This window comes from Anopheles bellator, chromosome 1, assembly GCF_943735745.2.
Source record: "Anopheles bellator chromosome 1, idAnoBellAS_SP24_06.2, whole genome shotgun sequence".
Taxonomy (NCBI): domain Eukaryota; kingdom Metazoa; phylum Arthropoda; class Insecta; order Diptera; family Culicidae; genus Anopheles; species Anopheles bellator.
In genome coordinates this window covers 10,477,169-10,500,390 of record NC_071285.1, presented here as the reverse complement: position 1 = coordinate 10,500,390, position 23,222 = coordinate 10,477,169, and the positions used below count along the sequence as shown (strand labels likewise).

The 23,222-nt window shown below is 53.3% G+C and overlaps 1 protein-coding gene across 1 annotated transcript; it reads right to left on the bottom strand.

Moving 5' to 3' along the window:
• Positions 1-551: 551 nt before the first annotated feature.
• LOC131216503 (E3 ubiquitin-protein ligase SMURF2) lies at positions 552-21,277 on the bottom strand. Its single transcript, XM_058211015.1, has 12 exons — positions 21,223-21,277; positions 20,508-20,546; positions 6,071-6,307; positions 4,290-5,097; positions 3,603-4,228; positions 3,091-3,527; positions 2,778-3,022; positions 2,507-2,703; positions 2,243-2,432; positions 1,969-2,168; positions 1,745-1,908; positions 552-1,677 (listed from the first exon to the last, which is right to left on the bottom strand). Exons 1-12 carry the CDS (start codon positions 21,275-21,277, stop codon positions 1,393-1,395), a joined length of 3,483 nt encoding a protein of 1,160 aa, XP_058066998.1. The 3' UTR covers positions 552-1,392.
• Positions 21,278-23,222: the final 1,945 nt, after the last annotated feature.

Sequence of the window (23,222 nt, the reverse complement as noted above, 5' to 3'; positions counted from 1 at the left end):
ACTTCACGAAATATCAATCACTAAAGGCATCCATCGTGCAAAACGTCGATTTCTTTTTAGCCAACCCAATATTATTTTGATTAGGTTGCAACGAGAGAATAAGTGTGTCTAACTTTGTAGCTTCGATTTGTTTCTACTAAAGATTCGTTAAATTCTTTGAGTGTTGAAGTCTCTCGTGGACTGAATTGAATTTTACTTGAGCTCAAAAATGTGTCATCTGGTAACAATTATTCTTCTTACGGGCCAATATGGAACTGTTTAATTGATTTTTCTAGACCTACACCGTCGTCGGCCGACGGAGTATCCGATGGAATTAACGAGGTTATGTTAGGTTACCCATTTCGGTTTCATCTCTATCATGCTGGTCGGGGTTTAGAGTCCCATTGAACTCTGTATTGGATTCATTGGAGTCTGTTCCGGACCCAGAGCAGAAGGGCTTGCAACCGCAACCCCACCCAGATGGCGATATGTTTAGTTGGACGAACTCTTTCTTTCCACTTGTGCCCAGCGAACCCACTGCCCGCGGTTCCCACTGGTATCCCGACACACATCTCTCTGGATGCACATTTATTGCCTAGTCTATGGGCGCCCATCGTCTGACCCGTCTGCAACGAAAGCAACAGAGGATCTCTTTATACATTTAGCTTCGGTTTCCTTTATACTTTCAATATGCAGACTCTTTACAGAAGAACTTTGCGTTTTCACTTTACAATTAACATGTGTAGTTATTATGTACGCATATGTATATAGCTATGTATCACTCGCGGTTCGCTCTTTCGTCTCCCGAAGAAAACAAAAACGATCATCCTACTTTCAGCCAGCGAACATCGATAATTATGTTTCGTTTCAAATCTTCCCTCTTTGCCGTCACTATTTTATACAATTTTATACGCCACGCCCCTGTTCCCGGTGGCCCGTCGTCGTAACTCTATCATGTTTGTCTCAGTTCCGGTTCCGCTCGTTTTCTCAGCGCTCTCCTTTCCTCCCGCACAACTTCCTGTACAATTCTCAAAACTGAGTGCTGAGCGAGCTTCTATAACACAACAACATACTCGGGCGTGACCAAGGGATTCGATCGATACCGGAACCAAACAATATGGCCATACTGAAACACAGAGCGCCCTCACGTGTTCCTTTCTGAAACACCGGCCCAGCGGAGCCGTTGGAGGTAAGCGATCGGGGATCGCGCCGGTTTTTGGGGGCCGCCGTGGGCACGGTGAATTAATTTCCCTTTCGTCAACGAATCCTCTCGCACGTCGCAATCGAAAGAAAAACAATTCAGTCCGTTCGTTCCGCGCGTCTTCTACTTTCTGGTCGATTCGATCGCTCAAATCGCCCTTACGGCCTTCCTTCGTGTCCGTCCGGCTATCCCGCAAACTCTGCTTCTCCGCTCTACTCGACCGCAAAGCCGCACGTTTCCTCTACGGCTTGCGTCAGCTTGTCGTACATGAGCTGGTACGTGTCGTACATCGGGAGATCGAGCCGATTGAAGCAGGTGTGCGCCTTCGGTAGGTTCTGCAACGGTACGTCCGCCGTCAGGTGGATGGTGAAGAGCCGTGGCCCGACGGCACCGGTAGAACCCTGCAGTGCGCGGAAGCCTTGCAGAGGCACCCGGCACGAACCGGTCACAAACTGTAGCAACTGTGCACGCATCTCCGGGGAGTACGACTCAACGATCTGAGGAGCGAAACATAGTGCGTGAGAGATTGGGGTGCCAAATAGTAAACAGAGGACACAGTCCTACCTGCCAGAACCACATAATTTGCTGGGTGTCCGCATTGCACTGTTTCAGGCGTGTGTTTGCCTTCCAGTCGGTCACATCGATCTGGCTGATGCCACTGATCAGTAGCTCTAGTTCACGCTCGTCGAACGGCCGCAACAGATGACTAAGGATCAACTCCCCAAATCCTGCAGGAAAGTGGAGCATTAATAAGCAATCCGGGTTTCCATTTTCGATCGGACTCTAACCTTTCGAGAGAGCTAAAAATTGCTGCTCGATGCCCCGCATAAACCGGTAGTTGACGTACAGCTTCACGTACTCCCGCTTGTTGTCCTCGGTGACCGCGATCGAGCCCCCGTTCGGTTTCAGCTCGTGCACCTTCAGCACACCGAAGCTATTGTTCTCCACGCTGAACGTTGAGTCGATCACACCGGAAATGTTGTTCTCACTGAAATTACGCAGGCAGAGAGAAGGTTAACGGAATGCCCGCCATCCGGTTCGCTCCGGTGCTCGATTACTTACAGAATCCACGTTAAGCTACGGTGCAGCGATGGGTCGACGTCCTCGATGTCGGACAGGGTGATCGGTTTGTTGAGCAGCTGCTTGTAGAACGGCAGCGTGAAGCCACCATCGAGCACGTGATTGTGAAACACGGCGATACCCAGTATGCGGCCAACGAAGTGAAAGTACGACAGATGCTCCGGATTGACGCCTAAAATAACCGTACGATCGATGGTGAAAATGGTGAACGGTGAACGGTGACCGAGCGCCGAGTCCGGTACTTACCCGAGTCGGGGTTTATTTGCAGCGAGTAGTGATCCTCGCCACTGTACTGGAACAGACCGTACTGAGGGTTAAGCATCTCGCGCGACAACAGATGCAGCCATTCGCGTGCCACACCACCATAATCGAGCCCTTCCTCGCCCTTGAACTTCACCATCAGCCGTTTGCGCATATCTTTGGGTCGCATCTTCATGATCAGTCTGGTCCGGACAAGACAAAGCAAGGTTTGAGTCCATCGATCGATCGATGGATCGAGGTGTCCACCGCCACTTACCTATAGCTCTCTTCGAAGATTTCATTTCGAGACACCTCCAACCGACAGTGGCCCGACTGGGGCTGCAGCAGCTGCAGCTCCTGCCGGAGGGCACGTATCTTGCCCACCAGATCCCGCCGGTACTTGGGCAGCAGATCGGCACCATCCATCAGGCCCTGCGGCAGATCGGGAATGTTGTTGCTCACGGGCGGCCCTACCCTCGCCGAGTGAAGGTGTGTGGCCACCAGTGCATTCGTTGTCGTGTCCTGGAAGGGGACGAAAGGGGAAATCAGTAACGGGAAGGGGTGGTGCCGATCGGGGGGCCGTTACGTACTCCGTTCGAAATGATGTTGCCGGCTTCCGGGGAACCCATCACGAGCCGGGCAGCCGAAAGGGCACTTCCGTTCGGTACTTGCGGTCCGGCCCCGGACAGGGACGCCAGACTGGTGGCGACCACCGATGACGAGCAGCCGTTGCCGACCGGCGATGATGCCGACACCGTCGAGCTATTGTTCTGCCGCCGGATCAGCTGCAGGATGTGTATGTTGATCCGCGGGTCCGTGAACTGGGTCGTGCGGTTGTTGTGGTCGACAAAGTACACCCGACCCGATGCGGTCTTGCGCTGTTCCCAGCCTTGCGGCAGCGGACCGAGCGTATCCGTCGTCAGGTTCTGCGTGTCGAAGTCGCGCGGTATCCGCGGATCGTGCCACGTCGATTGCTTCGTCGGTATGTGATAGAAGTACACCTGTCCCTGTTGTGTCGTTCGAATTTCTAAGGAAAGACGGCAATCGGCAGTGCGTTAGAGAACAGGGAAATAGGCACGGCGACAACAGCGGCGCTTCTTACCGTAACCGTGGGGAAGATCGACAGACGGGCGAACGTACGGTAGGCCAGCACCCGGGCGGACATGCACAGCCATCGCAGCGCCCAGTGCCGGCCGCGGAGGTCGATCACGGGACGGTCGCCGACGGGACGACTCCTCCGGGTGGCGTGCCGCACGCGTGCGATTACGCGAAGCCGACGATTCCCTGTGACCGGGCTCGGGATGATGGTGACGTGCGCCACCATCACCACCGACCGTATCCGGACCGGTGCCATTCGTCACCCCGTTCGCCGTGCCATTGGTGGTGCCGTTGACTGCCGCCACGCTACTACTATTGTTGCTCGCCGGAAGCGGCAGATACGAAGGCACAGTGGGTTTTGATTGATGCGATTGTCCTCCCGTTAGGGGCGATTCCGGGGAACCGGCCGTCCGCTGCTGCTGCTGCTGCTGCTGCTGCTGCTGATTGCTGTTGGTGTGATTTGGGCTGCTAAAGCTACTGGCAGGACTGCCACCACTACCGTTCAGCACTCCCGCCGTCCCGGCCGTCGTCCCGCCATTCGTTCCATTAACCGGCGATCGTGCGCCACCAGGTGATTCCATCGAAAGCGATCCGATCGCACTCGTTATCCCGGTCACCGGTTGTGCCTCTCTGTGGGGAAAAGGAATCGCTGCAGTAAACTGTGACAGAAAGATCGGAGAGAGCGACGTACCTTCCCGATCCACCGTTGGCCGACCGGGACGAGATGTCCGGCGACTTGGACGACGCAATCGGGCTGTTGATCTCGCTCAGCGGGCTCGTCGTGCTCGAGCTGGGCGTTATCAGTCCCGATTCCTCCTGGCTCCGGATGGGGCTCTTCGCTTCGTTCCGATGCCGCACGCTGCTCCCGTGTCCGTTGCTGATGACCGGCCCCCCTTCCGTGTCCTTCCGTGCGTCCTTGGCCACGGGCGGTGACTGGTGGTTGTTGCAGTTTTCCTTGTTGCTCGAACTGAGCAGTATCTCGGTCGAGTGCCGCCGGCTGCCCGCATCGCCCGCCGATTGGACACTTACGCTGGCGATGCTGTTGCTGGTGGCCGATTTCGATGGGCCCGGCGGGCCCACCACGATCGCATTGCAACCGTCTCCCCCGTTGGCAATCGGGTGCGATGGCGCCTTCCCATTAACCGGCGCGGCGCCCGTCGGACTTCCGGCCGGTTCCGTCGGGCGCATCCATTGAGTCGTTTTGGTGTAGTGGTTCACGAAGTACGTGCGGCCGTTCGGCGTCGAACGCTCTTCCCAGCCCTGTGGCAGTTGGTTTTGCTGTTGCTGTTGCTGCTGCTGCGGCGGCGGTTGCTGATCGGTGTCGATCAGTGCATCGGCCGAATCATCATCGTCCGTCACACGGACGTCTCCGGCCGGACCGACGATGGCAAGCCTCGTTCCACCCGTCGTACTATCCCGTGACATCAGCGACACGATGATCTGTCCCTTCACCTGGTCCGGGTCGTCCTGCGTTCGCTTCACCAGATTCAACCGTTGATCTGCAACCGGAAATGATGAAACCGTTAAAGCGGAAGTGGAACAAACACCCCAAACCGTAGCACCGCTAAAAAAGTGTTAGAACCGAGGTCACCGAGGACGGCGATTAAAAGCAGTGCCACAGCAGAGGGCGCGAGACATAAATCGGTAAGAGAGGCCAATTAACGGTAGGTGTCCTCCGAGCGACCCACCACTACCCTAATGAGCCGTAAACACACCATTGTGCGCCGTGGGTGGAAGACGGTCGCACGCGAGGGAGGGACACTTTCACATCACACTAAACACTAAATGCCGACTCTCGGCTGCCATCATCATCAACCGGCGCCGGTGTCGCTGGTAATAAGCGTGCATTCGCAACCTCCGCCCGGAGAAAAGCGGAGCACAGCATTAATTAATTTATGGCGCGCGCGTCGCACGAAGCAACAATGGATGGTCTCCGGCGCTGCGCTGCTCTTCTGGCCAGAGCCGGGCCCAAATTAAAAATTCGCCATTGGCAAATTGCTGTGCCCCAGCCACAGGCACCAGGCAAAAGAGAAGGGTTCACACAGAGGGCGCGCGCCCGAGAGGCCATCAAAAGGAAGGCGCACTCATCGCCGTCGACGAGGGCCTCCTCGTCTCGCTCGCTCCAGTGCAGTGGCCCCATCATCCGATTGAAGACATTCTTTCCCCTTATCCGCCAGCGGTGGGAAATAATGCATCGTCGTCGCGGAGTCAAGATGGCATCTCGTTGTCCTACTTTAGTCCCGCCAGCACTGCGCCAGCTGCGGTGGTATGCGCCATGTGCAACAGTCATCCAAGGTCGTGCCCAACATCCAAGCTGGCTCTGTGATCCCTTCACACCAACTTTTAAAGGAACTCAGCGGGGGGAAAACAAAGGCTGGCAAAAAACTTTCTACCACGGCCGCCCCAAGTTCGCGACCCGCGTAATGGCCGCGCCACAATTAAAACACGCAAACTTTCGCCCGCCACACTTACAGCCCGTGTCCCGCAGCATCTGAATGCTGGAGGCGGCGATCCGCACGCAGCCGAGGAAGCCTTGCCGTTTGTGCATCTTGCGCTGGTTGTAGATCGCGATCACGATGTTGTCGTTCTTGCCGAGAAACAGATCGAAATACGAGTTCCACCGCGGGTCGAGCGACGCCTTGCTGATGTCCGTCGTGTACTCCTGGCGCGTGCCCTCGACGGTGATCTTGGCGAATGGGTCCGGAAGACCTGCAAACCGAAAGAGAGAGAAGAGTTTCTATTTAATATTGCACAATTAATAGACCACCACCAATGGGCGCAGCTTAACTCGATGGGGACAATAATGCGGGTTGAAACCGATCCACCAACATTCGTGACCCGTAACGCAATGGGCAGCGGATGCACCGAAGGCCCACCACACATTACACAACGGCCCCTGCACCTGAGTTACGACCGACGTCGTCCGTACGTGATTTGGTGCAGAACTGTCACGTGTCACGTGCCGCGCCAAAAAAACCGTTCCCCTCGGCGAAAAGCGTAATGTGACCTCGGGCGGCGGCTAATCTAAGATTCGTGCGTGCCAACGCCCTGTCAATCGCCGACAGCAACCGTGGCCACCGTCGGGCGGCTAATTTGTGGACGGGCGCGCGTTTAACAAGATACGGCACACTGATGATGATGATGATGGGGCCGATGATGGGTCACCAACGACCGACCGGACCACCGGGAGTTTAAATGGATGGATGGGGACGCTAGCATTGAACAGATTACGAGATGGTATGTGGCGCACGCCACGCGGCTCCAAATTAAGGCTACGAAATGGAGTCAATTGAAGCTCACACTTCAGTCGGCTGCAGTTAAAGGGGTTCGTTTCGGGTCGATGCTTTCGGTGATAACAGCGTGGGATTAGATACTCAGCAAGCAGGTCTGGGGAACTCCCGTTGGTGTGCTCGGAGAGATTTTAATGGAGTTGGCAGTTGGAGTTGGAAGTGTCCTGGACGGAAACATCTGGCAAAAAGGGATGGAATCACAAGGCGAAAGTCCAGAACTTCGTGTAGGGCTAGCGATGCCACCTTGTATAGTCCTTTAACCTGGCGTCAGATGTTCGCCTCCGTTAGAGAGTTCCATTTCCCCTCCAACTCGGGTCATTTGCAGGAGAAACAGTTGCCTCAAAAGCGACCAATAATTTAAATAATAACCAATAATAAAAAGTCTGAACTTGACTGAAAAATGGAAGAAGTAATATTTGGGAACCAAATTCACAAAGAGAACAGTATTTAGGACGTGAAAATCGATAGTTGTCTGATGCCGAAGTAAATAACTTGTCACCCAAAAGTTCGGGTAAAGAATCATAAAGAATGGCACCAAAAAGAACCATTACCACCAGACGACGCCACCGGCCACCAGAACCCCTAAAAGATGCACCGAGATATACATTGAAGACGGTGGCGGCCGCATTGCATTCGCCACAATCACCATTATGCTGTGTCCCGCGGCTGCCACGGCTGGTGGAACGGAGGGTACAAAATTGAAAACGGTCTCTCACCAGTGTCCCCGGGACCGCTAGATAGGGGGATACTAGAGCACCGGGGATCGGTTCTCCAGTTACTGGAAACAAAACGTGACGGTGACGACGACCACTAGGAGGAGGAGACACCCGGGGGCTATACAGCTTCATCCGACCGTGCACAGAATCCGGGCTCTCTCTCTCTGTCTCTTTTACTGTCCCTGGGGGTCCAATGGGATGAACATAATGTAAAACACTTCCACAGGAATCGGGGAGCAGCACTATGTATGGCGCTGCAGTGCGTCACGGGTGACAGGAGCAGACACAACGGTTTTTGGGCGGCCGCCGGGTGTGACACGGATCCGCATTGGAGAGCACCGTGTCCACCGGGTGGCGGTGGTTAACGCTTCGTTTCGCTCGGCCAGCAGGAGAGGCAACCAGATAGCCATCCCTAACCTGAGTGCTGAGTGCAGAGAGTGCCGAAGTTTTCTCCTCGCCCCTCGCCTGGCGCACTTAATGCGTGTGTGTCGGGGGGCGGTGGTGACCCAGTTCGGGCGAGACTCCGTTGGCGCTAACCCCTAAACCCGGGCCCCGCTGTGGTATATCTGTGTGTCCGCACCGTGTCGAAGCGGTGGGATTTCAGGTGCATAAAATAATAAATACATAAACACTGAGGTGAGGTATGTGCCCCCCGTCCCGGCCACGGACGGTCCGAGATCTGGTTCAGATATTTCGCGCTGGCCACTAGCTCGCCTGTTGGGTGCAACTCTGTTTCACCCCATTTCGCAGTTGCGGACCTTTCGACTGCAATTCGATAGCCTGCCGCCGGTGGCCGGTGGGAACCAGGCGGGCAGGTCGGGCGCGATGACAGTAATGGTCCTGGCTCAACTTTGCCTGCACCCGACCCGGATTAGACAACCGCGGAGTGTGGGAAAGGCGGGCCAGTGATGGTGATAGCGATTCTCGGGAATCGCGGGAACACCTAAATGGAGAACACTTTCGGGGGGCTAGACAGCCAAGAGTTTCTAATTGAGTTTTCGAACAGCAATTGGGAAATTACGTTCAATCCGACCAAGACACGGGAAAAGTTTGCCAAATCCGTGAAATGCTTGTTGAATTAAGTTTCGCGACGTAAGTAAAGTTAAACAGCTAGCCGACCTTCAAAAGTGAGGACGTTAATTAAGACAAATTTAGTTGAACGAGGAAAAAATAAATAAATATAGCCATACAGAGAGGGAGAGAGCTGCGAAGATTTGTAAATGACCGAGTGTGACCGCGGGCCGAAATACGCAAAATTGATCCCCAAAAGAAGGGCACACCACCACCACCACCAGTTGGCCATCCCGTCCCGGATCGCCCTCCCGGGGTAGTCGAAGCAATCAACATAACAATCATCAGAACTAACGGGTTCCGAGAGGGCTGGCCGCTAGGAGGCCAACAAAACAACAACAACCGGTACCGGTCGTTTAGCCGGAACATATGTAGTAATTCGAGGGAACACAATAAGCACAATCTAATCCAACGCTGCATGCGATTTGGTACTTCATGCAGAGTGTGCCCGGTTTGATTAACCAGGAACCTGTTCGATGGTGGATTGAAACGTTTCTGGCACTTCGGGAATTAGGGTACCAGCTTCCACCGATCGTTCGTCGATCGCGATCTTCATCGCTAGAAAGGGTTTTGAGGTTGATCTTCCTTCGGTGTGCCTTAAAAACTATTTCCATAAACGCTGCTACATTTTCAGGGCCGCAAACCTATCAATCAACACCTCTACTGCGACCGGCTAATCGGATCAACAGACGGCCTCATCATCATCGGCAGGGGGGGGCTCACGCTACTCGATCGTACTTCCTGTGGGGGGTGCCACTACACTACCACCCCAACCCAGCCCCTCACAGCAAATGAGTTCGAGTTTCGCGAGGTGGCCTAAGGTGGCCTCACACGCTAATGATAATTTTATTTCCAATTTCGCGGCCCTTGGCTCGCTCGCTGTGCACGCACCCCCAACGCTCGTGCACGATTATTATTAAGCCGGGAAAACGAAACACACCTAACGGTGGGCCAGGCCTCGGTCAGGGAAAAGTAAAAGTGCTGGCGAAGCCCGAGGCACCCAAAACGGTGCTCCGCTTCATCATTTTCTGTTATATTTCGACGATTGTTTTCCACTTTCCCAGAAGAAGAAAATCGCGCAGAAAACGCGCCGAGAAGTCCGTTGTTTAGAGGCCAACGCAGGCAAGCTGCTTAGCTGCTCGTCGTAACAGCATTTTGTCATTGTTGTCTGGTGGGTCTGGTGGGACATTTGACACTTTATTGACTCTCTCTCTCACTGTCGTTCTCGGGTGCGCCTATCGCCTAGCGGGAAGTGAAGAGACCGTCTCCGCGTTAAGTGGCCCCCAATGAGGCACCCCTCTGTCACTGTCAAGTACATTCAATAGAGGGCTTGGCCATTCCAGTAAGTGATTCAGGGTCCAGACAAAACCGTATTAAATCGCCTCGCCTTGGTTTTAATTTAATATTTGAAGTTTAAGTAAATATAAAACAAACAGCAAACTTTAAGAAATGTTCAAAATTAATGCAAAGGATCAAAAAACTAATCAGTTAAATAGTAAAATGAAGCACCCTTAAATTTCTTCGCTCCCGAATCCGAAAAGAAAGTTAACCATTCAATGGTCAACAAAAAAACAACAGAAAAGCTACGCCAAAAAGCTAGAGCAAGTCCGAGAGAATCGGGATCTCACATTACCAAATACGTCCGTCAGATGTGTGTCACCTTGGCCACCGCATCCTATCAAAAGTCCCCCCACCTCATCACCCTGGAATGCGAAGATCACATCACCGATCCTGTCGTCGGCTGCCAGGTGTATCGAGTTACTACTGCTGTGACCATCATCCGTCCGGCGGACGCTCTACTTCCGGCACCCGGAACCTCCCCGCCCTGGAGGTTAGCGATACGAATTTCGCACACGAGAGAGACAGAAAATTGGTCAATGGCCACCACCACCAGCAGAACCGAAAACAACACGAACCCGAATTGTCTCCAAGTCCTCCGCCGCCCATTAGAGTGGTGGCTGGGGAGGGGTTCCGGTTATTTATTTTTCGGTCTGCAGCCAGCCAGCCAGTCGGCCATCGACGAAACCGGCGGCGCCGACTTCCGTCTCCTATCGCGCCAGACACACGACGGACCGTCACGGCGCCGCCGGGCCAATCGGAGGGGTCGGGCCGCCGTGGCGGAAGATTCTAGCTTCGAGTCGAGTGGCCGTCGCCGGCCAGGCGACCGGCGACGGCGACGAGCGAAAACACCGCCCGACCGACCGACCGACGATTTCGCACTTGACGACGATGACATTTTCCGCACCAAAAACCGGTGGCCGTGGTGCTACCGTCCTGGCCGGGCGCGACAAATGCACCGACGACGAACGATAACTGGCCGCGGGGGGGGGCGGGTCTCGTCCCGGCGACCGGGTGACGACCGGCCTGGTAGGAGTTGTTGTTTCCGCGGTGCCGCGGACGTTGCGATGTCTATACGCCATACGTGCCTCGGAAATGGCGAAAATGGCGACATTTATAATTTCGTCAGTTACGTGATAAGCGCAGAGGACCACCACACCCGGCGCCATTACTGATCGTCGGAACAGCGGACTTTTTAACAAACCTTCATTAATTTTCCTAAACCCCAGGTTTGGGGCCAATTTGTTTCCTTTCACTTTCCGGCTTTCCCGAAAACACATTGCGTCCACTTAACGGATCTCGTTTGATTGAGTCGTAACGTCACAGCATCGGAAGACATAAACTGTCCGACGGCAGCCCGATCTCGAACGGGAAAAGGAAAGGCCCCCCCGTTGCCAATCGAGCGTCGATCGATGCTGGCGACATCCGGTGTGCTGGGCAAGTGAAACGAACGAAGCCCGAGCGGGGTGTGCCCGTGCTTCGAGTTCTGCTGCTGTCCCATAAACAACTCTGCTCAATCGAAAGAAGGAAACCCATTTTCTTTTCGATTAGCGAAACGAACGTCCGTTTTCCGGTTCTCGACGCACTCAGCGATGCAAAACCGAATGCGCCACGGGGACACACCTTCACCGTGGCCGTTCAGTGTTATCTTCACCGTAAGAGGCAAAGTCACTTAAGAAGCAGCGATTAACGCGAGGGATAAAGCATGTAATGTCGCGTAATCGTGAAGTCCGTCGTTCGACTGAATCACGTTCGTGCATTGTTTATCGATTGATTAGCAACACTTTTAGCGCGGCCGCCGACTTATTCCCAATTTCGGTTCCACACTGAGGGCACTGGGTGATGGCATCTATTGTCAATGAATCGATCCACAAATTATCAACCCACCGGATTGTGCCAAGAAATGCCCTCCCGTTAGCGACCTCTATAGCGGGCCTCAAATTGTCGTCTGACGAGGCACATTTTAATGACCAACTCTAGGCTGGGAGCAGCCACCGACTTTCGGGCGTCCAAATTAAATGAATCAAATCGCTAATTGTATGTTTACAACCGAACACAAATTCTGCCGTGGGTCTTTCTTTTCGGACCAAACAAGACAAAAAGTGTGTACGGGGTTCCTCTTCTTTGTAGTCTATTCCTTCTTCGAAGCGATTAACTTGAGTGTTATTTATGCTGTTTTCTTGTGCCGCGAAATGAAGCAGAAAAACGAGCATCGAACAAGAGCACAAACCGACGGCAGCAGCAGCGAAAAACAAAGGGGGGAAGATATGATTAAGACACATCGCGCGGTCAAGAGAGACGCCATCGTGTACACGACGACGACGCCGATTGTGTAGGCGATCGAAGCGAAGGGAAAAAAATCGCCTTCAGATGCCTCGCGCTCTGTGTGGTCCGCCGGTCCTCCCGCTGCGACGGTCTGCTCTATGCTGCTCTGTCCCCGATCGTTCCTGCCGCAGGATCGTCCACTGCGATTGGTTGTCGATCGTTTTAGTTTTCGGACAGCGATTCGATTCCGTCGCAGCGGGGGAACTGGGAACTCTTTATCCGCCGCGCGCGCTTTGGCCCAATTAAATTGGGCAGCACATTTGCTATGCTCCGAATCGGAATTCATCGTTTGTTTTATCGCCCAACGCAAAGCGATCATTAACTCATTTTTGCAACTTTTCTCCTGAATGAGAGTGAAATCATTCTACACAAACCGATCGTAATGACGCGATCGGCTAAAAATAATAATCGACGCGATCGCGCAAATGCACCGTCAACCTTGACAACGTGCCTTGCCGCGCATGCCGCCATCGGGATCCTTATCGTCGTCCGAATGGCGGCACAAACAAAAAAAAACGCATCGAATAAACATTGGAACCGTCGACCCGTGACGATGCTGCTGATGACGACGGATCCATGATTCATTGCGCACACAACCACCTGGAGCATAGCCGCGCGCGCACACACATATTCGGCTGGGAAGCAGCGGAACCGATTGATCATAGCTCATCTGAATCACCGTATGCCATCATCAACGTTTCGGTTCCCGATCGGTTCCCGTCCATACAATCGAGAATCCGTTTCTTTCCTTCCCCCGGCGGTGGCCCTTTTTTCTGTTCCGCGCGCGATTCGCTTCCTTTGCGTGATGATCGCGGATCGCAACCCGCCCGGTTCCGCGGTGGTGGTGCGCAGTGATTTATATTCTCTCGACTATCTCTCACATACACGCGTGCACGCACGCCACACAGCCACGATCGTCTACGCGATCACTATCATCATCACCGTCATCATCATCGTAAGAAAAAAGGCCCCGCTTCTTGCTGTTGCAAATCTCTCACGCAGCCGCCGTTGTGTATTATTTTGTTCGCTTTTTTCATCCACCCCAAAGGCCACGGCTGCTTCTTGATGAGGCCCGAGATTCCTTCTCCCGTGAGTTCCGCGAGCACAACATGCCGGGCGGCACCGGCGAGACCGGCGCGCTGCTAATAAGAATGCACGTCACGAAAGAAGACGCGGAAGATCGCGGGTAATCTTATCGTCCCGCGAATCGAAGGAACCGCGAGCAGCCCCTGGGTCGAGGAGAGCAATCGTTAAACAAATCTATTACTTAGCGCCAGCCGCTGTCTCGCTCTCGGCCATACCCGGCCGAGTTGTTGTAGCCAATGCACGGTTTCACTTTTTCTTTCGGAGGTTCTTTTTTTTCGGTGTGGCCGTGGTGGTGCCGTTTGCCATTTTTAACCACAGTCGAACGCTGGCGCCGACTCAAAAGTCAATTATTATAAACGTAAAACGCCAATACTTTTGAGGCTCGCTGGTTGGTTGAAGCAGCTCACAGTGGACACGATCGGAGATGATCCTTGAAATTGCTCTTTCTAAAAAAAATGCACTCAGAGTGAATCAAATGCGTGTGTTTCGTGAAATAACGCCGTTCACCACCGTTGGAGGTATCAGTTCACAGTTTGGTTTCCAAATATTGAGCAAAAACGGACGAAACGCGGATTCAAAGCTGACGGCCACTAAAATCCACCGTCACACCCAGCAGAACCAATAGAGACACGTTCGCCGTTTTTTTTTGGGGAGGGAACCGAACCTGTCCGCCAGCCCCGTACGATCATCAAATGGTGCCGCGATGGGGTAGGCAAAAACAAAAATTAAAGTGAAGCAAAACAGACATCATTTCGGGGGATGCATGGCCGCTGCCGGGGAGGCCAAGCACACACCCAACCTTCCGATGCCGACGCAGCCGGAAAGCGCCTTCTTTTTCTTCCCCTCGAGTTTTTTTTATGTCGTGAGGAGGATTTGCATGAAGGAAAACTAAACAAACGCGAAGCACGAGAGCAAACATCCGCGAGGGAACGAGCCAAAACAAGGGGGGAAACCCCAGGTCTGGCGCAGGTGGAAAAATCGACAGCCAGAAACGGGGGAGAGAGATGGTGAAGGTGGTAGCTTTGACAAGGTAGCCACATGGACCTCAAAACTCATTACAGTTGACGATGAAGTGTCCCCGTTCTCTGGACGTAGAATTAACCAGACTTAATTCCCTTATTTGTTTCAATTTAAATCGATCCATTTTAAGGGGATGAAATACGAATCACCATCTTATTATTCATATTTCTTCGACAACAAACTCGCTCAAAGCGATGGCTACGCTTCAGCCAGCCGATCGTTTATTTTGGCCCCAATTCTATTTTACAACTCAAAACCACAAACTACACTGCCACGTTGCTGCGCTGCGCTCCGTCGTGGTGTGAAGAGAGTCGTTAAAATATTATTACCTCATCGGAAGCGGCCATCATCGTCATCCATCCCTTCATGCGGACCTTCGCGATGGGCCCGCCGCCGATCGTAGTATGATCGCCATTTATTTCAGTTTTATGTTACTTTATTTTCGGCCCCAAAAACGTGTCGTCCCCAGCGCGCCATGCTGCGGCATTCGTCTCGCGCAAATAAAACCATCCAACACTAAGCGCCACCCCGAACCGGGTGGGTGCCCGGAGTGACACTAGAGCGGGAAGGGTTGCAGGGTTGGTAGCCGCCCCCGGCTACCTTGGCAAGGGCGCGCCACTCGCTAACGGCGCGACGTCGCGACGATGGCGCTTCGATGGCGCTTCGATGGCGCTTAGCGAAATTTACATCAAACCCACTTCCGAGAGCGCCGAGGAAGCGCCACCAGAGCGATCCATTCTTGGCCCACCATCATCGGCGTGGCCGAGGTACTACTACTACTAAGCACTACACGGGCGGACAGACGCCGCCGAATGAGAAATGCTAAAAAAAAATCGTAACGACATGGTTTGGTTTCTCCCTCTGGGCGTTGCTACAGTGGCGGACAAAATGTGACAAAAAAAGCGAGACACATTTTGAATGATCCTCGAACACTATTATTTGTTGATCAACGATAAAGGCACATAAAAATTCTGCTAACAATTTCAACACGCCCCTTGCCTCATTAATTCTATGATCATCCTCCGGTCACTGATCGGATGATGCAAACACTATAAAAAGATTTCTAAACTGCATTCCGTCACCTTCAGCAGGCGCACCTGGCCACCAATCGGAAACACACTGTGTGTCCCCCGGGGTGGAGGGGGGGGACCCGCATAGCACACCGTACACCGGGCGGTTTCAACCGGGTTGCCTTCGAAGCCGATCAGCAGCCGATCCGCTGGCTGCGGTGGTGAAGTGAAAAAAAATGGCAAGAGAAGCGAAACACCTCCCAAGCAAAACAACCCCCACGCGGCCGGGCACGACGCACATCGACCGGCGGCGGCTGTGGCCAAGAAACTGCAATCCAAAGTGCAAATGACACTTTGGGCAAAGGCGCGACGCACGTGGGGAGGGATTGGATCGCTATTTGCATCTTGTGGCGCCACCGTTGCCGGGGTTTCCTTTTTTTTGCCGTCCCTCCCGTCGGTTTTTGTTCCACGTAAAAAAGGCGTGAACTGCACTTTACACGATCGCCAAGGAAGATCACATCAATCTCGTGGTGGCACGGTTGGATTAGGATCTGGTATGCCACTTTTTGCTGTTGTGCCCACGTCCATAAAGACTCAACTGACGGAAGGATGAGCCCACCAAAAACGGGGCCTAATCCTTGAGGGGGAAAACTATGCCCCAAAAATCCCTTTGTCACTCCCCGTCTCATGCTAAACTATTCACCACCATTAAGGCTCTTTCAGCACACCACACTTTAGCTACAGAGAAGAAATTCACCTTAACTCACCACAACCTTTGTCGGTTGTCAGTCGGAAAAAGGGACTCGTTCAAACAGTGCCGGAAGCAGCAGTTCAGTGAAAACGAAAAATAAAGGTTTCTATGTTGCGAAAACCCCTCTGTTCCCACACAATCCCGATTCCCGATTCCGCCCTGGGGGGGTAGCCGATCTCTGCCGACACATATTAAGTGAGACCGAAGAAGCATTTCTTCGCTCATTACGTCAGTGTTTGGATTCTATTAAATTTAGCCGACGCCACCTTGTCGTGCGCTTCTGTCTCCTGTCTGCCGGTCCCTTTGGCCCCGCTCGCCGCGCCACTAGGCGCCAGCCGACGGGCGCGCCGCCTGCAGACCGTTTCCTTTTTTTACGACATTTGTCCTTGTGTGTCCACCACCGCAAGAAGCTGCTCATAAATGTCTTTCTGGGTCGGCGCCCCACAACATTGATAACACACGGCCATCCGACACAGGCATTGTGCTCATTGTGGTGGTCATCGCTCAATCTACGCAGGAACTTTCCCAGGGAGGCTCCCGAACCGGCGTCGCTCGCCAGAAGTCTAGACACGAAAGATTCTTTAAATGTTTCGCACAAATTAGCCAATGGAAAGAAAGTGGCCAACCCTCTGGTCCCCGCTGATCAATTTGAACTCCCCGAAGCGATGATATGGTTCCCTCTCCTCAGGCTGGGGCTTCGACTTAAAATATTGCTCCATTTTTGAAACGGAACCAGACCAGCAGACGCATTGACCGCCATCGGCGGGGGCCCTTCGAGCAGCACACATTCGCGCCAAAAAGGGTTTCAAAATGGAACGAAAAACAGGGGCGTAAAGGACGGCCAAATTTAATGGGTTAATTTTGATTCCACCGGGAGGGGGGGGGCGAAGATGCTTCGCCAGCTAATAATGGGGGAATGGAGAGACCCCTACCCGACATAAAACGACTTTCAAAAACCCTCGGCCTTGTGTCTGGCCTGCTTTCGGGGGGAATTAGTTAGTGGCGGCGCCGCCACGCCAGTCGCATCTTTTTATGGGCAGGGGTCCGATTTCGCCACCCGGCGCAAAACACGGGAAGCACCGGAATTCCACTTTTGCCCTCGCTCTCTCTCTCTCTCTCTCTATTGCTCCGCCGCCAACAATTTATGGCACAACCCTCGAATGGAATGCCATAACTCTAATTAATTAGACAGATCCGCACACGCAGGGACTGCTACCAAATCGCAAGTCGGCCATGGTGCAATCCTCTGTCAGGGAGCCAGTCGAGGTGAGTCACAGCGCCCGACGACTACTACCGGGAGAGTCAGGTCTTTTTCGGAACTGTTGTTGAATTTTATGAGATTCTTGGAACTCTCGGGGACTGCTTGAAGGTCCTTGCGATCGACCTAACCTTGGTCGCCAACAAACAGCTCACGGTTTGCATACGGTAGCAGCCTTGCGTGCGGCGATGCGGATATATCCGCACCCGGGTTTCGATTTTTGCAAATCACACCAACCCGTTGCGTACCACCGACGAACGCGAGGTCATTTCCTTGCGATAAGCGGCGCGAAATTGAAGCGAAATTTCACCCCAACAAGACAAAATAGCCCCCCCGTCTGACACGGGGGTCTCTAGCCCTCTGGCGATTTCCAGGAACCACCCACAGGAGCCCTGATAAGATGCGGCCTCCAGCGCCAAGGCCGGGGATTCACCGGTGTCTGAGATCCGCGCACAGATGGCTGCGTTGCGCTGTGCGTCCGTAATTGAGGTTCGATAAATCGACGCGCGGCGCGGTCTCTCTTTCCAAACTCTACTCGAGCCGAGCCGACTCGACTGGCGCCAGCGAGCGGAACAACCACCGACGGGGACGGGGCTTTGGCTAAAATTAGTCCCGAAAAAAAGCCAAGCGAGCGTGCCAAACTGCAACTGTTAGCACCGCCCGAAGTGGCGCCAACCAGGGCCGGTGCCATGGGATCAAGTCAACGATCGCGCAACGGGCGCACGTAGCGAAAGTAGCGGCACTATGGGCCGACCTTGGCTAATAATAATAATAGTTATGTTTGTTGCAGCGCAGGAAGAAACCCGAATCAAGGTTCGGAGGACAGCGTTATAGCACCACGTTTTGCTGCTGATAAAAATCGAAGCCCCTCACACATACGGGCGTGCCACGGTCCGATAACACGAACGGTGGCATCGTTTCTGGGCCATTCTCGCTTTTGCGACGCCAAAGCGACGGGTGACATAAGGAATGAATCAGTTGCCTTCAAAATATGGGATGGGATTAAACTCAGTATCACCCGCAACCGTTGAGTCACGATCGACAATTTCGACTTGAGTTCCTATCGGTCGGCAACCGATCAGCCTGCGCGGGGACCGGGAATTTTCTTGTACTCCGAAAGGATCGATTCACTCGAATGCCTCAAACGATGGGCGACACAGAAAATGGCTGTTACATCAGGCCGCTTTATTCCGTGTGTTACATCAAACCGTCAACCATTCCGTTGACGTGCCATTTTTGCCCAAATCCAGAAGCCGGGGACCGACAAAAGGGCTGACACATACACCGTGCGGTGCGCAGTGGTGCTTGTGCCGCATAAATCGCAACACCGCGAGAGTACACCTTTTCTTATGCCATCTGCCACGGTTTTTTTTTTGCATTATTTTCGCTTTCTTCGTCGATGCGTAAAGCCTTCGCACGAACACGAAACCGTCCCCGGCGCACATATAACGCACAGAAAAGAAAAGCCAAGGCCATCGACCGAGGCGAAACATTCAGCATTAGCGCATCGGATCAAAGCTTTCCCCCGGTTGGCGCCGGCAAGAGGGAGAGGGAACGCCCGGACCGAAAATTACGACGGCCTTGGCCATTAATCCGCGGTGGGAACGTGGTGGAAAAAATGAACCGTTTTGGAACCGCGCGCAAGACGACGCACCGACGAAGCAGAGAAAACCCGTCTACCATTCATCGCCACGAAACGCGCGAGCGGCGAAAAGTCGGAATTAAAAATGCAAAACGCAGCCGCCACCGCCCCGGTGCATCCGACAGTGCCCAACCCACCCTCGTCCCGTCCTCGGCGGTGGTGGTGAATAATAATTCGAAACGGCGCACCGGGCCCCACGGGAACGGGAACGAACCGAAATCGGCGGGTCACAGAAAGGCGGAAGGATATATGTATTTCTCGCCGGGGAGAAAGAAAACAGTACTCGGTGGGGGTTGCGGTTTTTTGTGTTGCGCGCCCCGCATTGACCAACGCGCGGGGGCCCCGGCGAAAACGGAGAAAATCATTTCGGAAACTATACCAAATTGGGCTAGTCGTTTTTTGCGATCTGTTTTGCCCGGTCTCCCAACAAGCTAACCACGACGAAAAGCGTAAGCGGATAGCGGATTGGAAAGGAATAATGGGTCGGCCACCGGCTAGCGGCGGCCCGGAACACCACCGTTGGCCGGTGGACGAAATTATGCAAAAGATTTTTCATGCTTTGCTAAGTTTCTCGGCCAATGGTCCGTTGTTTTTTTTTCGATCCGCCCCAACAGTGTGACCACAACCAACTACGGCGGTGGGGAATTCAATTAAATAAATATTAAAATGGAAGGCAACCCCGAAAAAAACGGGCGTCCTATGGTAAAAGTATCGCTTCCAGCGTCGAATGCATTTTGCAGCATCGTCCCGAGGACGCCGCAAGGACTTTTGGTTGGGTGGGTTTTCTTTTCGCGTCGATGGCCGCGAGTTCAGAGCGGAGTCATTTGAGCGAACGCAAAAGTTGGTCCACGCCACGTGCCATCACCTTGTGTCGTTCGCCCCGCGTTTCTTTGTCACGGCAGACGTCGTACCGTCATCTCTTCGGCTTCGACAGCGATGCCCTTGCACAAGATGGCAAACTTAACGAAGTTTTCTCAACTAATTTAAATGGTGTTTGATGGCAAAACCGAACGGTCTATGGACGGTGTGTCCTAAAAAACAGGGCGAAAGGTGTATTCTCACGTGCGCCGTAACAAAATTCGAAGGAATGTCGAGGAGCGTTTACTCACAAAACATTGTCTGTTAAGTTGCCTGACTGACGACCCATGAATACCTCCGATTCGAGTTTGGTAAATGCCACGTGGGTGTTAGTGCCGTTTAATGCCCTATCGGAATGGCTTTCAGTGGGCCATTAAATCTAGTATCTAACGTTTTTCAAGTCCGGCACGAGGGTACCGAGCCGGAACACGGGATGCGCGCAGATAACATTCAAGCAAATCGTGCTTTTATTGCCTCCAAATATGCGAGAGAAGCGAGAACGGCACGATCCGACTCGCTCGTGATGGAACCCTTCGGAACTTACGGAATATATCCTTCCGGGCCAGATTGCGGGCGCAGAGAACTGGAAGTAAAAAGAATAGGGCGCATGAGTTGAGTTGTGAAATATTGTGGAAAGTTATTTTGGGTTCTCGGATCGGCCGACCGACCGATGGACCGACGGATGAAACATAATTATTTCATTAACTCCAGGCGAGAGCATGAAACGTAAAATTATAACAAAAAATAGCCTGTAATTTGTTGCCTACTTTACTTGTTTTTCTCGTCCACACACGGGACCATTATGGGCATGTTGGGAAAAACCACCAAACATACAACTTCGGACGACACATTAACACCACACTCGCCCCCACAGGACAGGCGGTCAATAAAACATTCTTCCTTTATCTCGCCAGGCGCAATCGGGAACGATCGCCTTTTGGACGAACACCGTGGAAAGAGGAACTGAACGATGGAAGCCATCAAAGGCACATTTTCTTTGACCTTCGATGACCATTCATACCGTCCGTCGCTTCGCAGTCCCTTCCAATCAGGATCAGGATCCTGTCGGCATATGCCGACCGGGAGGTCGTTTGTGAGATAAAAGAACTCAGAATTGGCCTGAGGCGGGTACCTGGTGCGCCAGGTACCCGGGGCAAAGTTGCCCTGTATGCCTAACCGAACTGGTTAGGTCCGTGCATCGAATTCCTGTCACCCGGTTCTCGGTAGAACCGTGAGAATAACGGGGGCCACATACTTACTTGTAAGTCGTATCTTTTGGGTGCCATTTCGACGCGAATGTTCCAGCTTGTTCATCGTGGTGCTCTGCTGCAGCACCCGTCCGGCAGGATGCTGTAGGAGTAAGCCGTGCGCTCTGCGCTGTCCTCGTGCTCGTCTTTCGACCACGGCACGAGATCGACCCTCACCGACGGTTTCTCACAACTAAACGATGCCCCTGCAGCAGCTACTGCTACGTCACTACGGAGACGATCTCAGGCGATCGGCGGCGTCGGCGGCGAACCATTAGTGACCGGAAACCGACCAGGAAACACAACCAGATAAGCCATCAACCGTAGGAAACATCAACACGGCATCGCTGGGGCGGCGCGAACACAATAGCCGGGTCGGCTAGTATTTCTGCTGTTGTGCCCAGCACAACACACTTTGGAAATATTTCACTCTTGCTATCGCCCGTTTCTTCACGCTACACGCGCACACGAGTATAACACCAGAATCGACCTACGATCAGGGAGGGGGCGCCACAAAGCACAATCATCTATTATTTCTGTTTCGCGTTACTGGCTGCTTCCTCGTTCACCACTACATTCGGGCGCGTTGCACGCTTTTCTCTCGGTCGGTCGATCGGTCGTTGGACAAGATCACTTCCCCTTTTAGACCCGTTTTTTTGCCTGAAACTGAATACACATAATCATAACACAATGATCGCCACACCACATGATGCAAGTGCAGTCCGCCGCTCTTCCACTCCCTTGCGCTGCGCTCGCATCTCCCATCCGAACTGGTCCCCGACGAATGTTTCGCTAGTTCGCAACCCTTCACTTTATGGGCCATCGTCACCACTACCACTAGCCGGTGGGTTGCTGCACCGACCGAGACTGGCCTTAGTCGGTACCGAGAGCTACAATTAAACGTCTTCTTTCGGCCTCTCCGTTGCTCGCGGGTTTACAACCTCGGAAAGCCCCCCACGATCATCAATGGAACGACGATCCCGTGCTATAATTCATTGATATCACTCGCACCGCTCTCTCGCTCCCTCTGTCTCGCTTTGTTTCCTTATTGCCCTTGTTTTCGAGCAACGGTTTTCTCCTCCTTCTGTTGTCCCTTTTCGCCGCTGTCCAACCCCAATTATCCGCCATCCAGCCCTACCGCGCACATCCTGCCCGCTGCCCGCCGTAACATTCGCGCTGGGTTGATCGCGTTTGTGTCCGTCTCGCCTGTCGCCGTCATTGTCGCACGCACACCGACGCACCGTCGATTGTTTTGCTACGAATGTGTCGAAGCTCCACAATCGAGAAAATGGACATTTTTACTACCAAATACATGCGGCACCGATGACCCATTGATGATCGTACGATCGTTGAACTCATTTGCAATGGACGATCGCACTTGAAACGTCACAACGGAAACGGCAGGACATGCCCCAATCCACTGCGTGGGAACGAATGGACATTGCGGGGTAACGCATTCCACATTCCTTCATCGCGCCATCAAGTGGGTCCCGGGTCTTATTGAACCCTCTGAAGGACTGGCGAACGCGATCGCCCAATGGATCAACTTTGTTGCTTCCACCGTCTATTGGGATCGTTTCCATTCGCACAAATTGCCTATTAACCGTCGCCGCGAATGAAGCAATGCGGTGTTTACGTGTAGGCGTGACGACGGCGGCGACGGCGACGATGTTCGCACAGACAGGACGGCCAGAAACCATTAGCGGGGTTCCGTGGACCCCTTGGTGATATGAACATTCGGTGGGTCGATCTCTTTCGTGGGTCATTTAGCAAAGGCCCTTTCTGGAGCGATCTCTAGTGGCTCGTCGATGGTCCAGCAGCGATCAGGAGATCGATGCTGGCCAGCTACTCGTACCGACATGGGATCTGAAAGAATGAACAAACAACGGACCAAACACACACATACACTGGCGACGCCTCGCGTACGTACGGGTTTTCGGTGACGCTGTGTTTGTGCACGTCTTGCGTTCCGAGGAGCTCTTATTAAAAGAAAAACAACGTGACGATGAAAA

What these genes read in the sequence shown, in the direction of transcription:
- LOC131216503 (XM_058211015.1), bottom strand. Translation starts at nt 21,277, where the DNA reads ATGAACAAGCTGGAACATTCGCGTCGAAATGGCACCCAAAAGATACGA. An exon ending in CCAAAAGATACGACTTACAA is followed by an intron (nt 20,547 to 21,222) that starts GTAAGTATGTGG and finishes TTTTACTTCCAG; the next exon opens with TTCTCTGCGCCCGCAATCTG. An exon ending in GGCCCGGAAGGATATATTCC is followed by an intron (nt 6,308 to 20,507) that starts GTAAGTTCCGAA and finishes TTCGGTTTGCAG; the next exon opens with GTCTTCCGGACCCATTCGCC.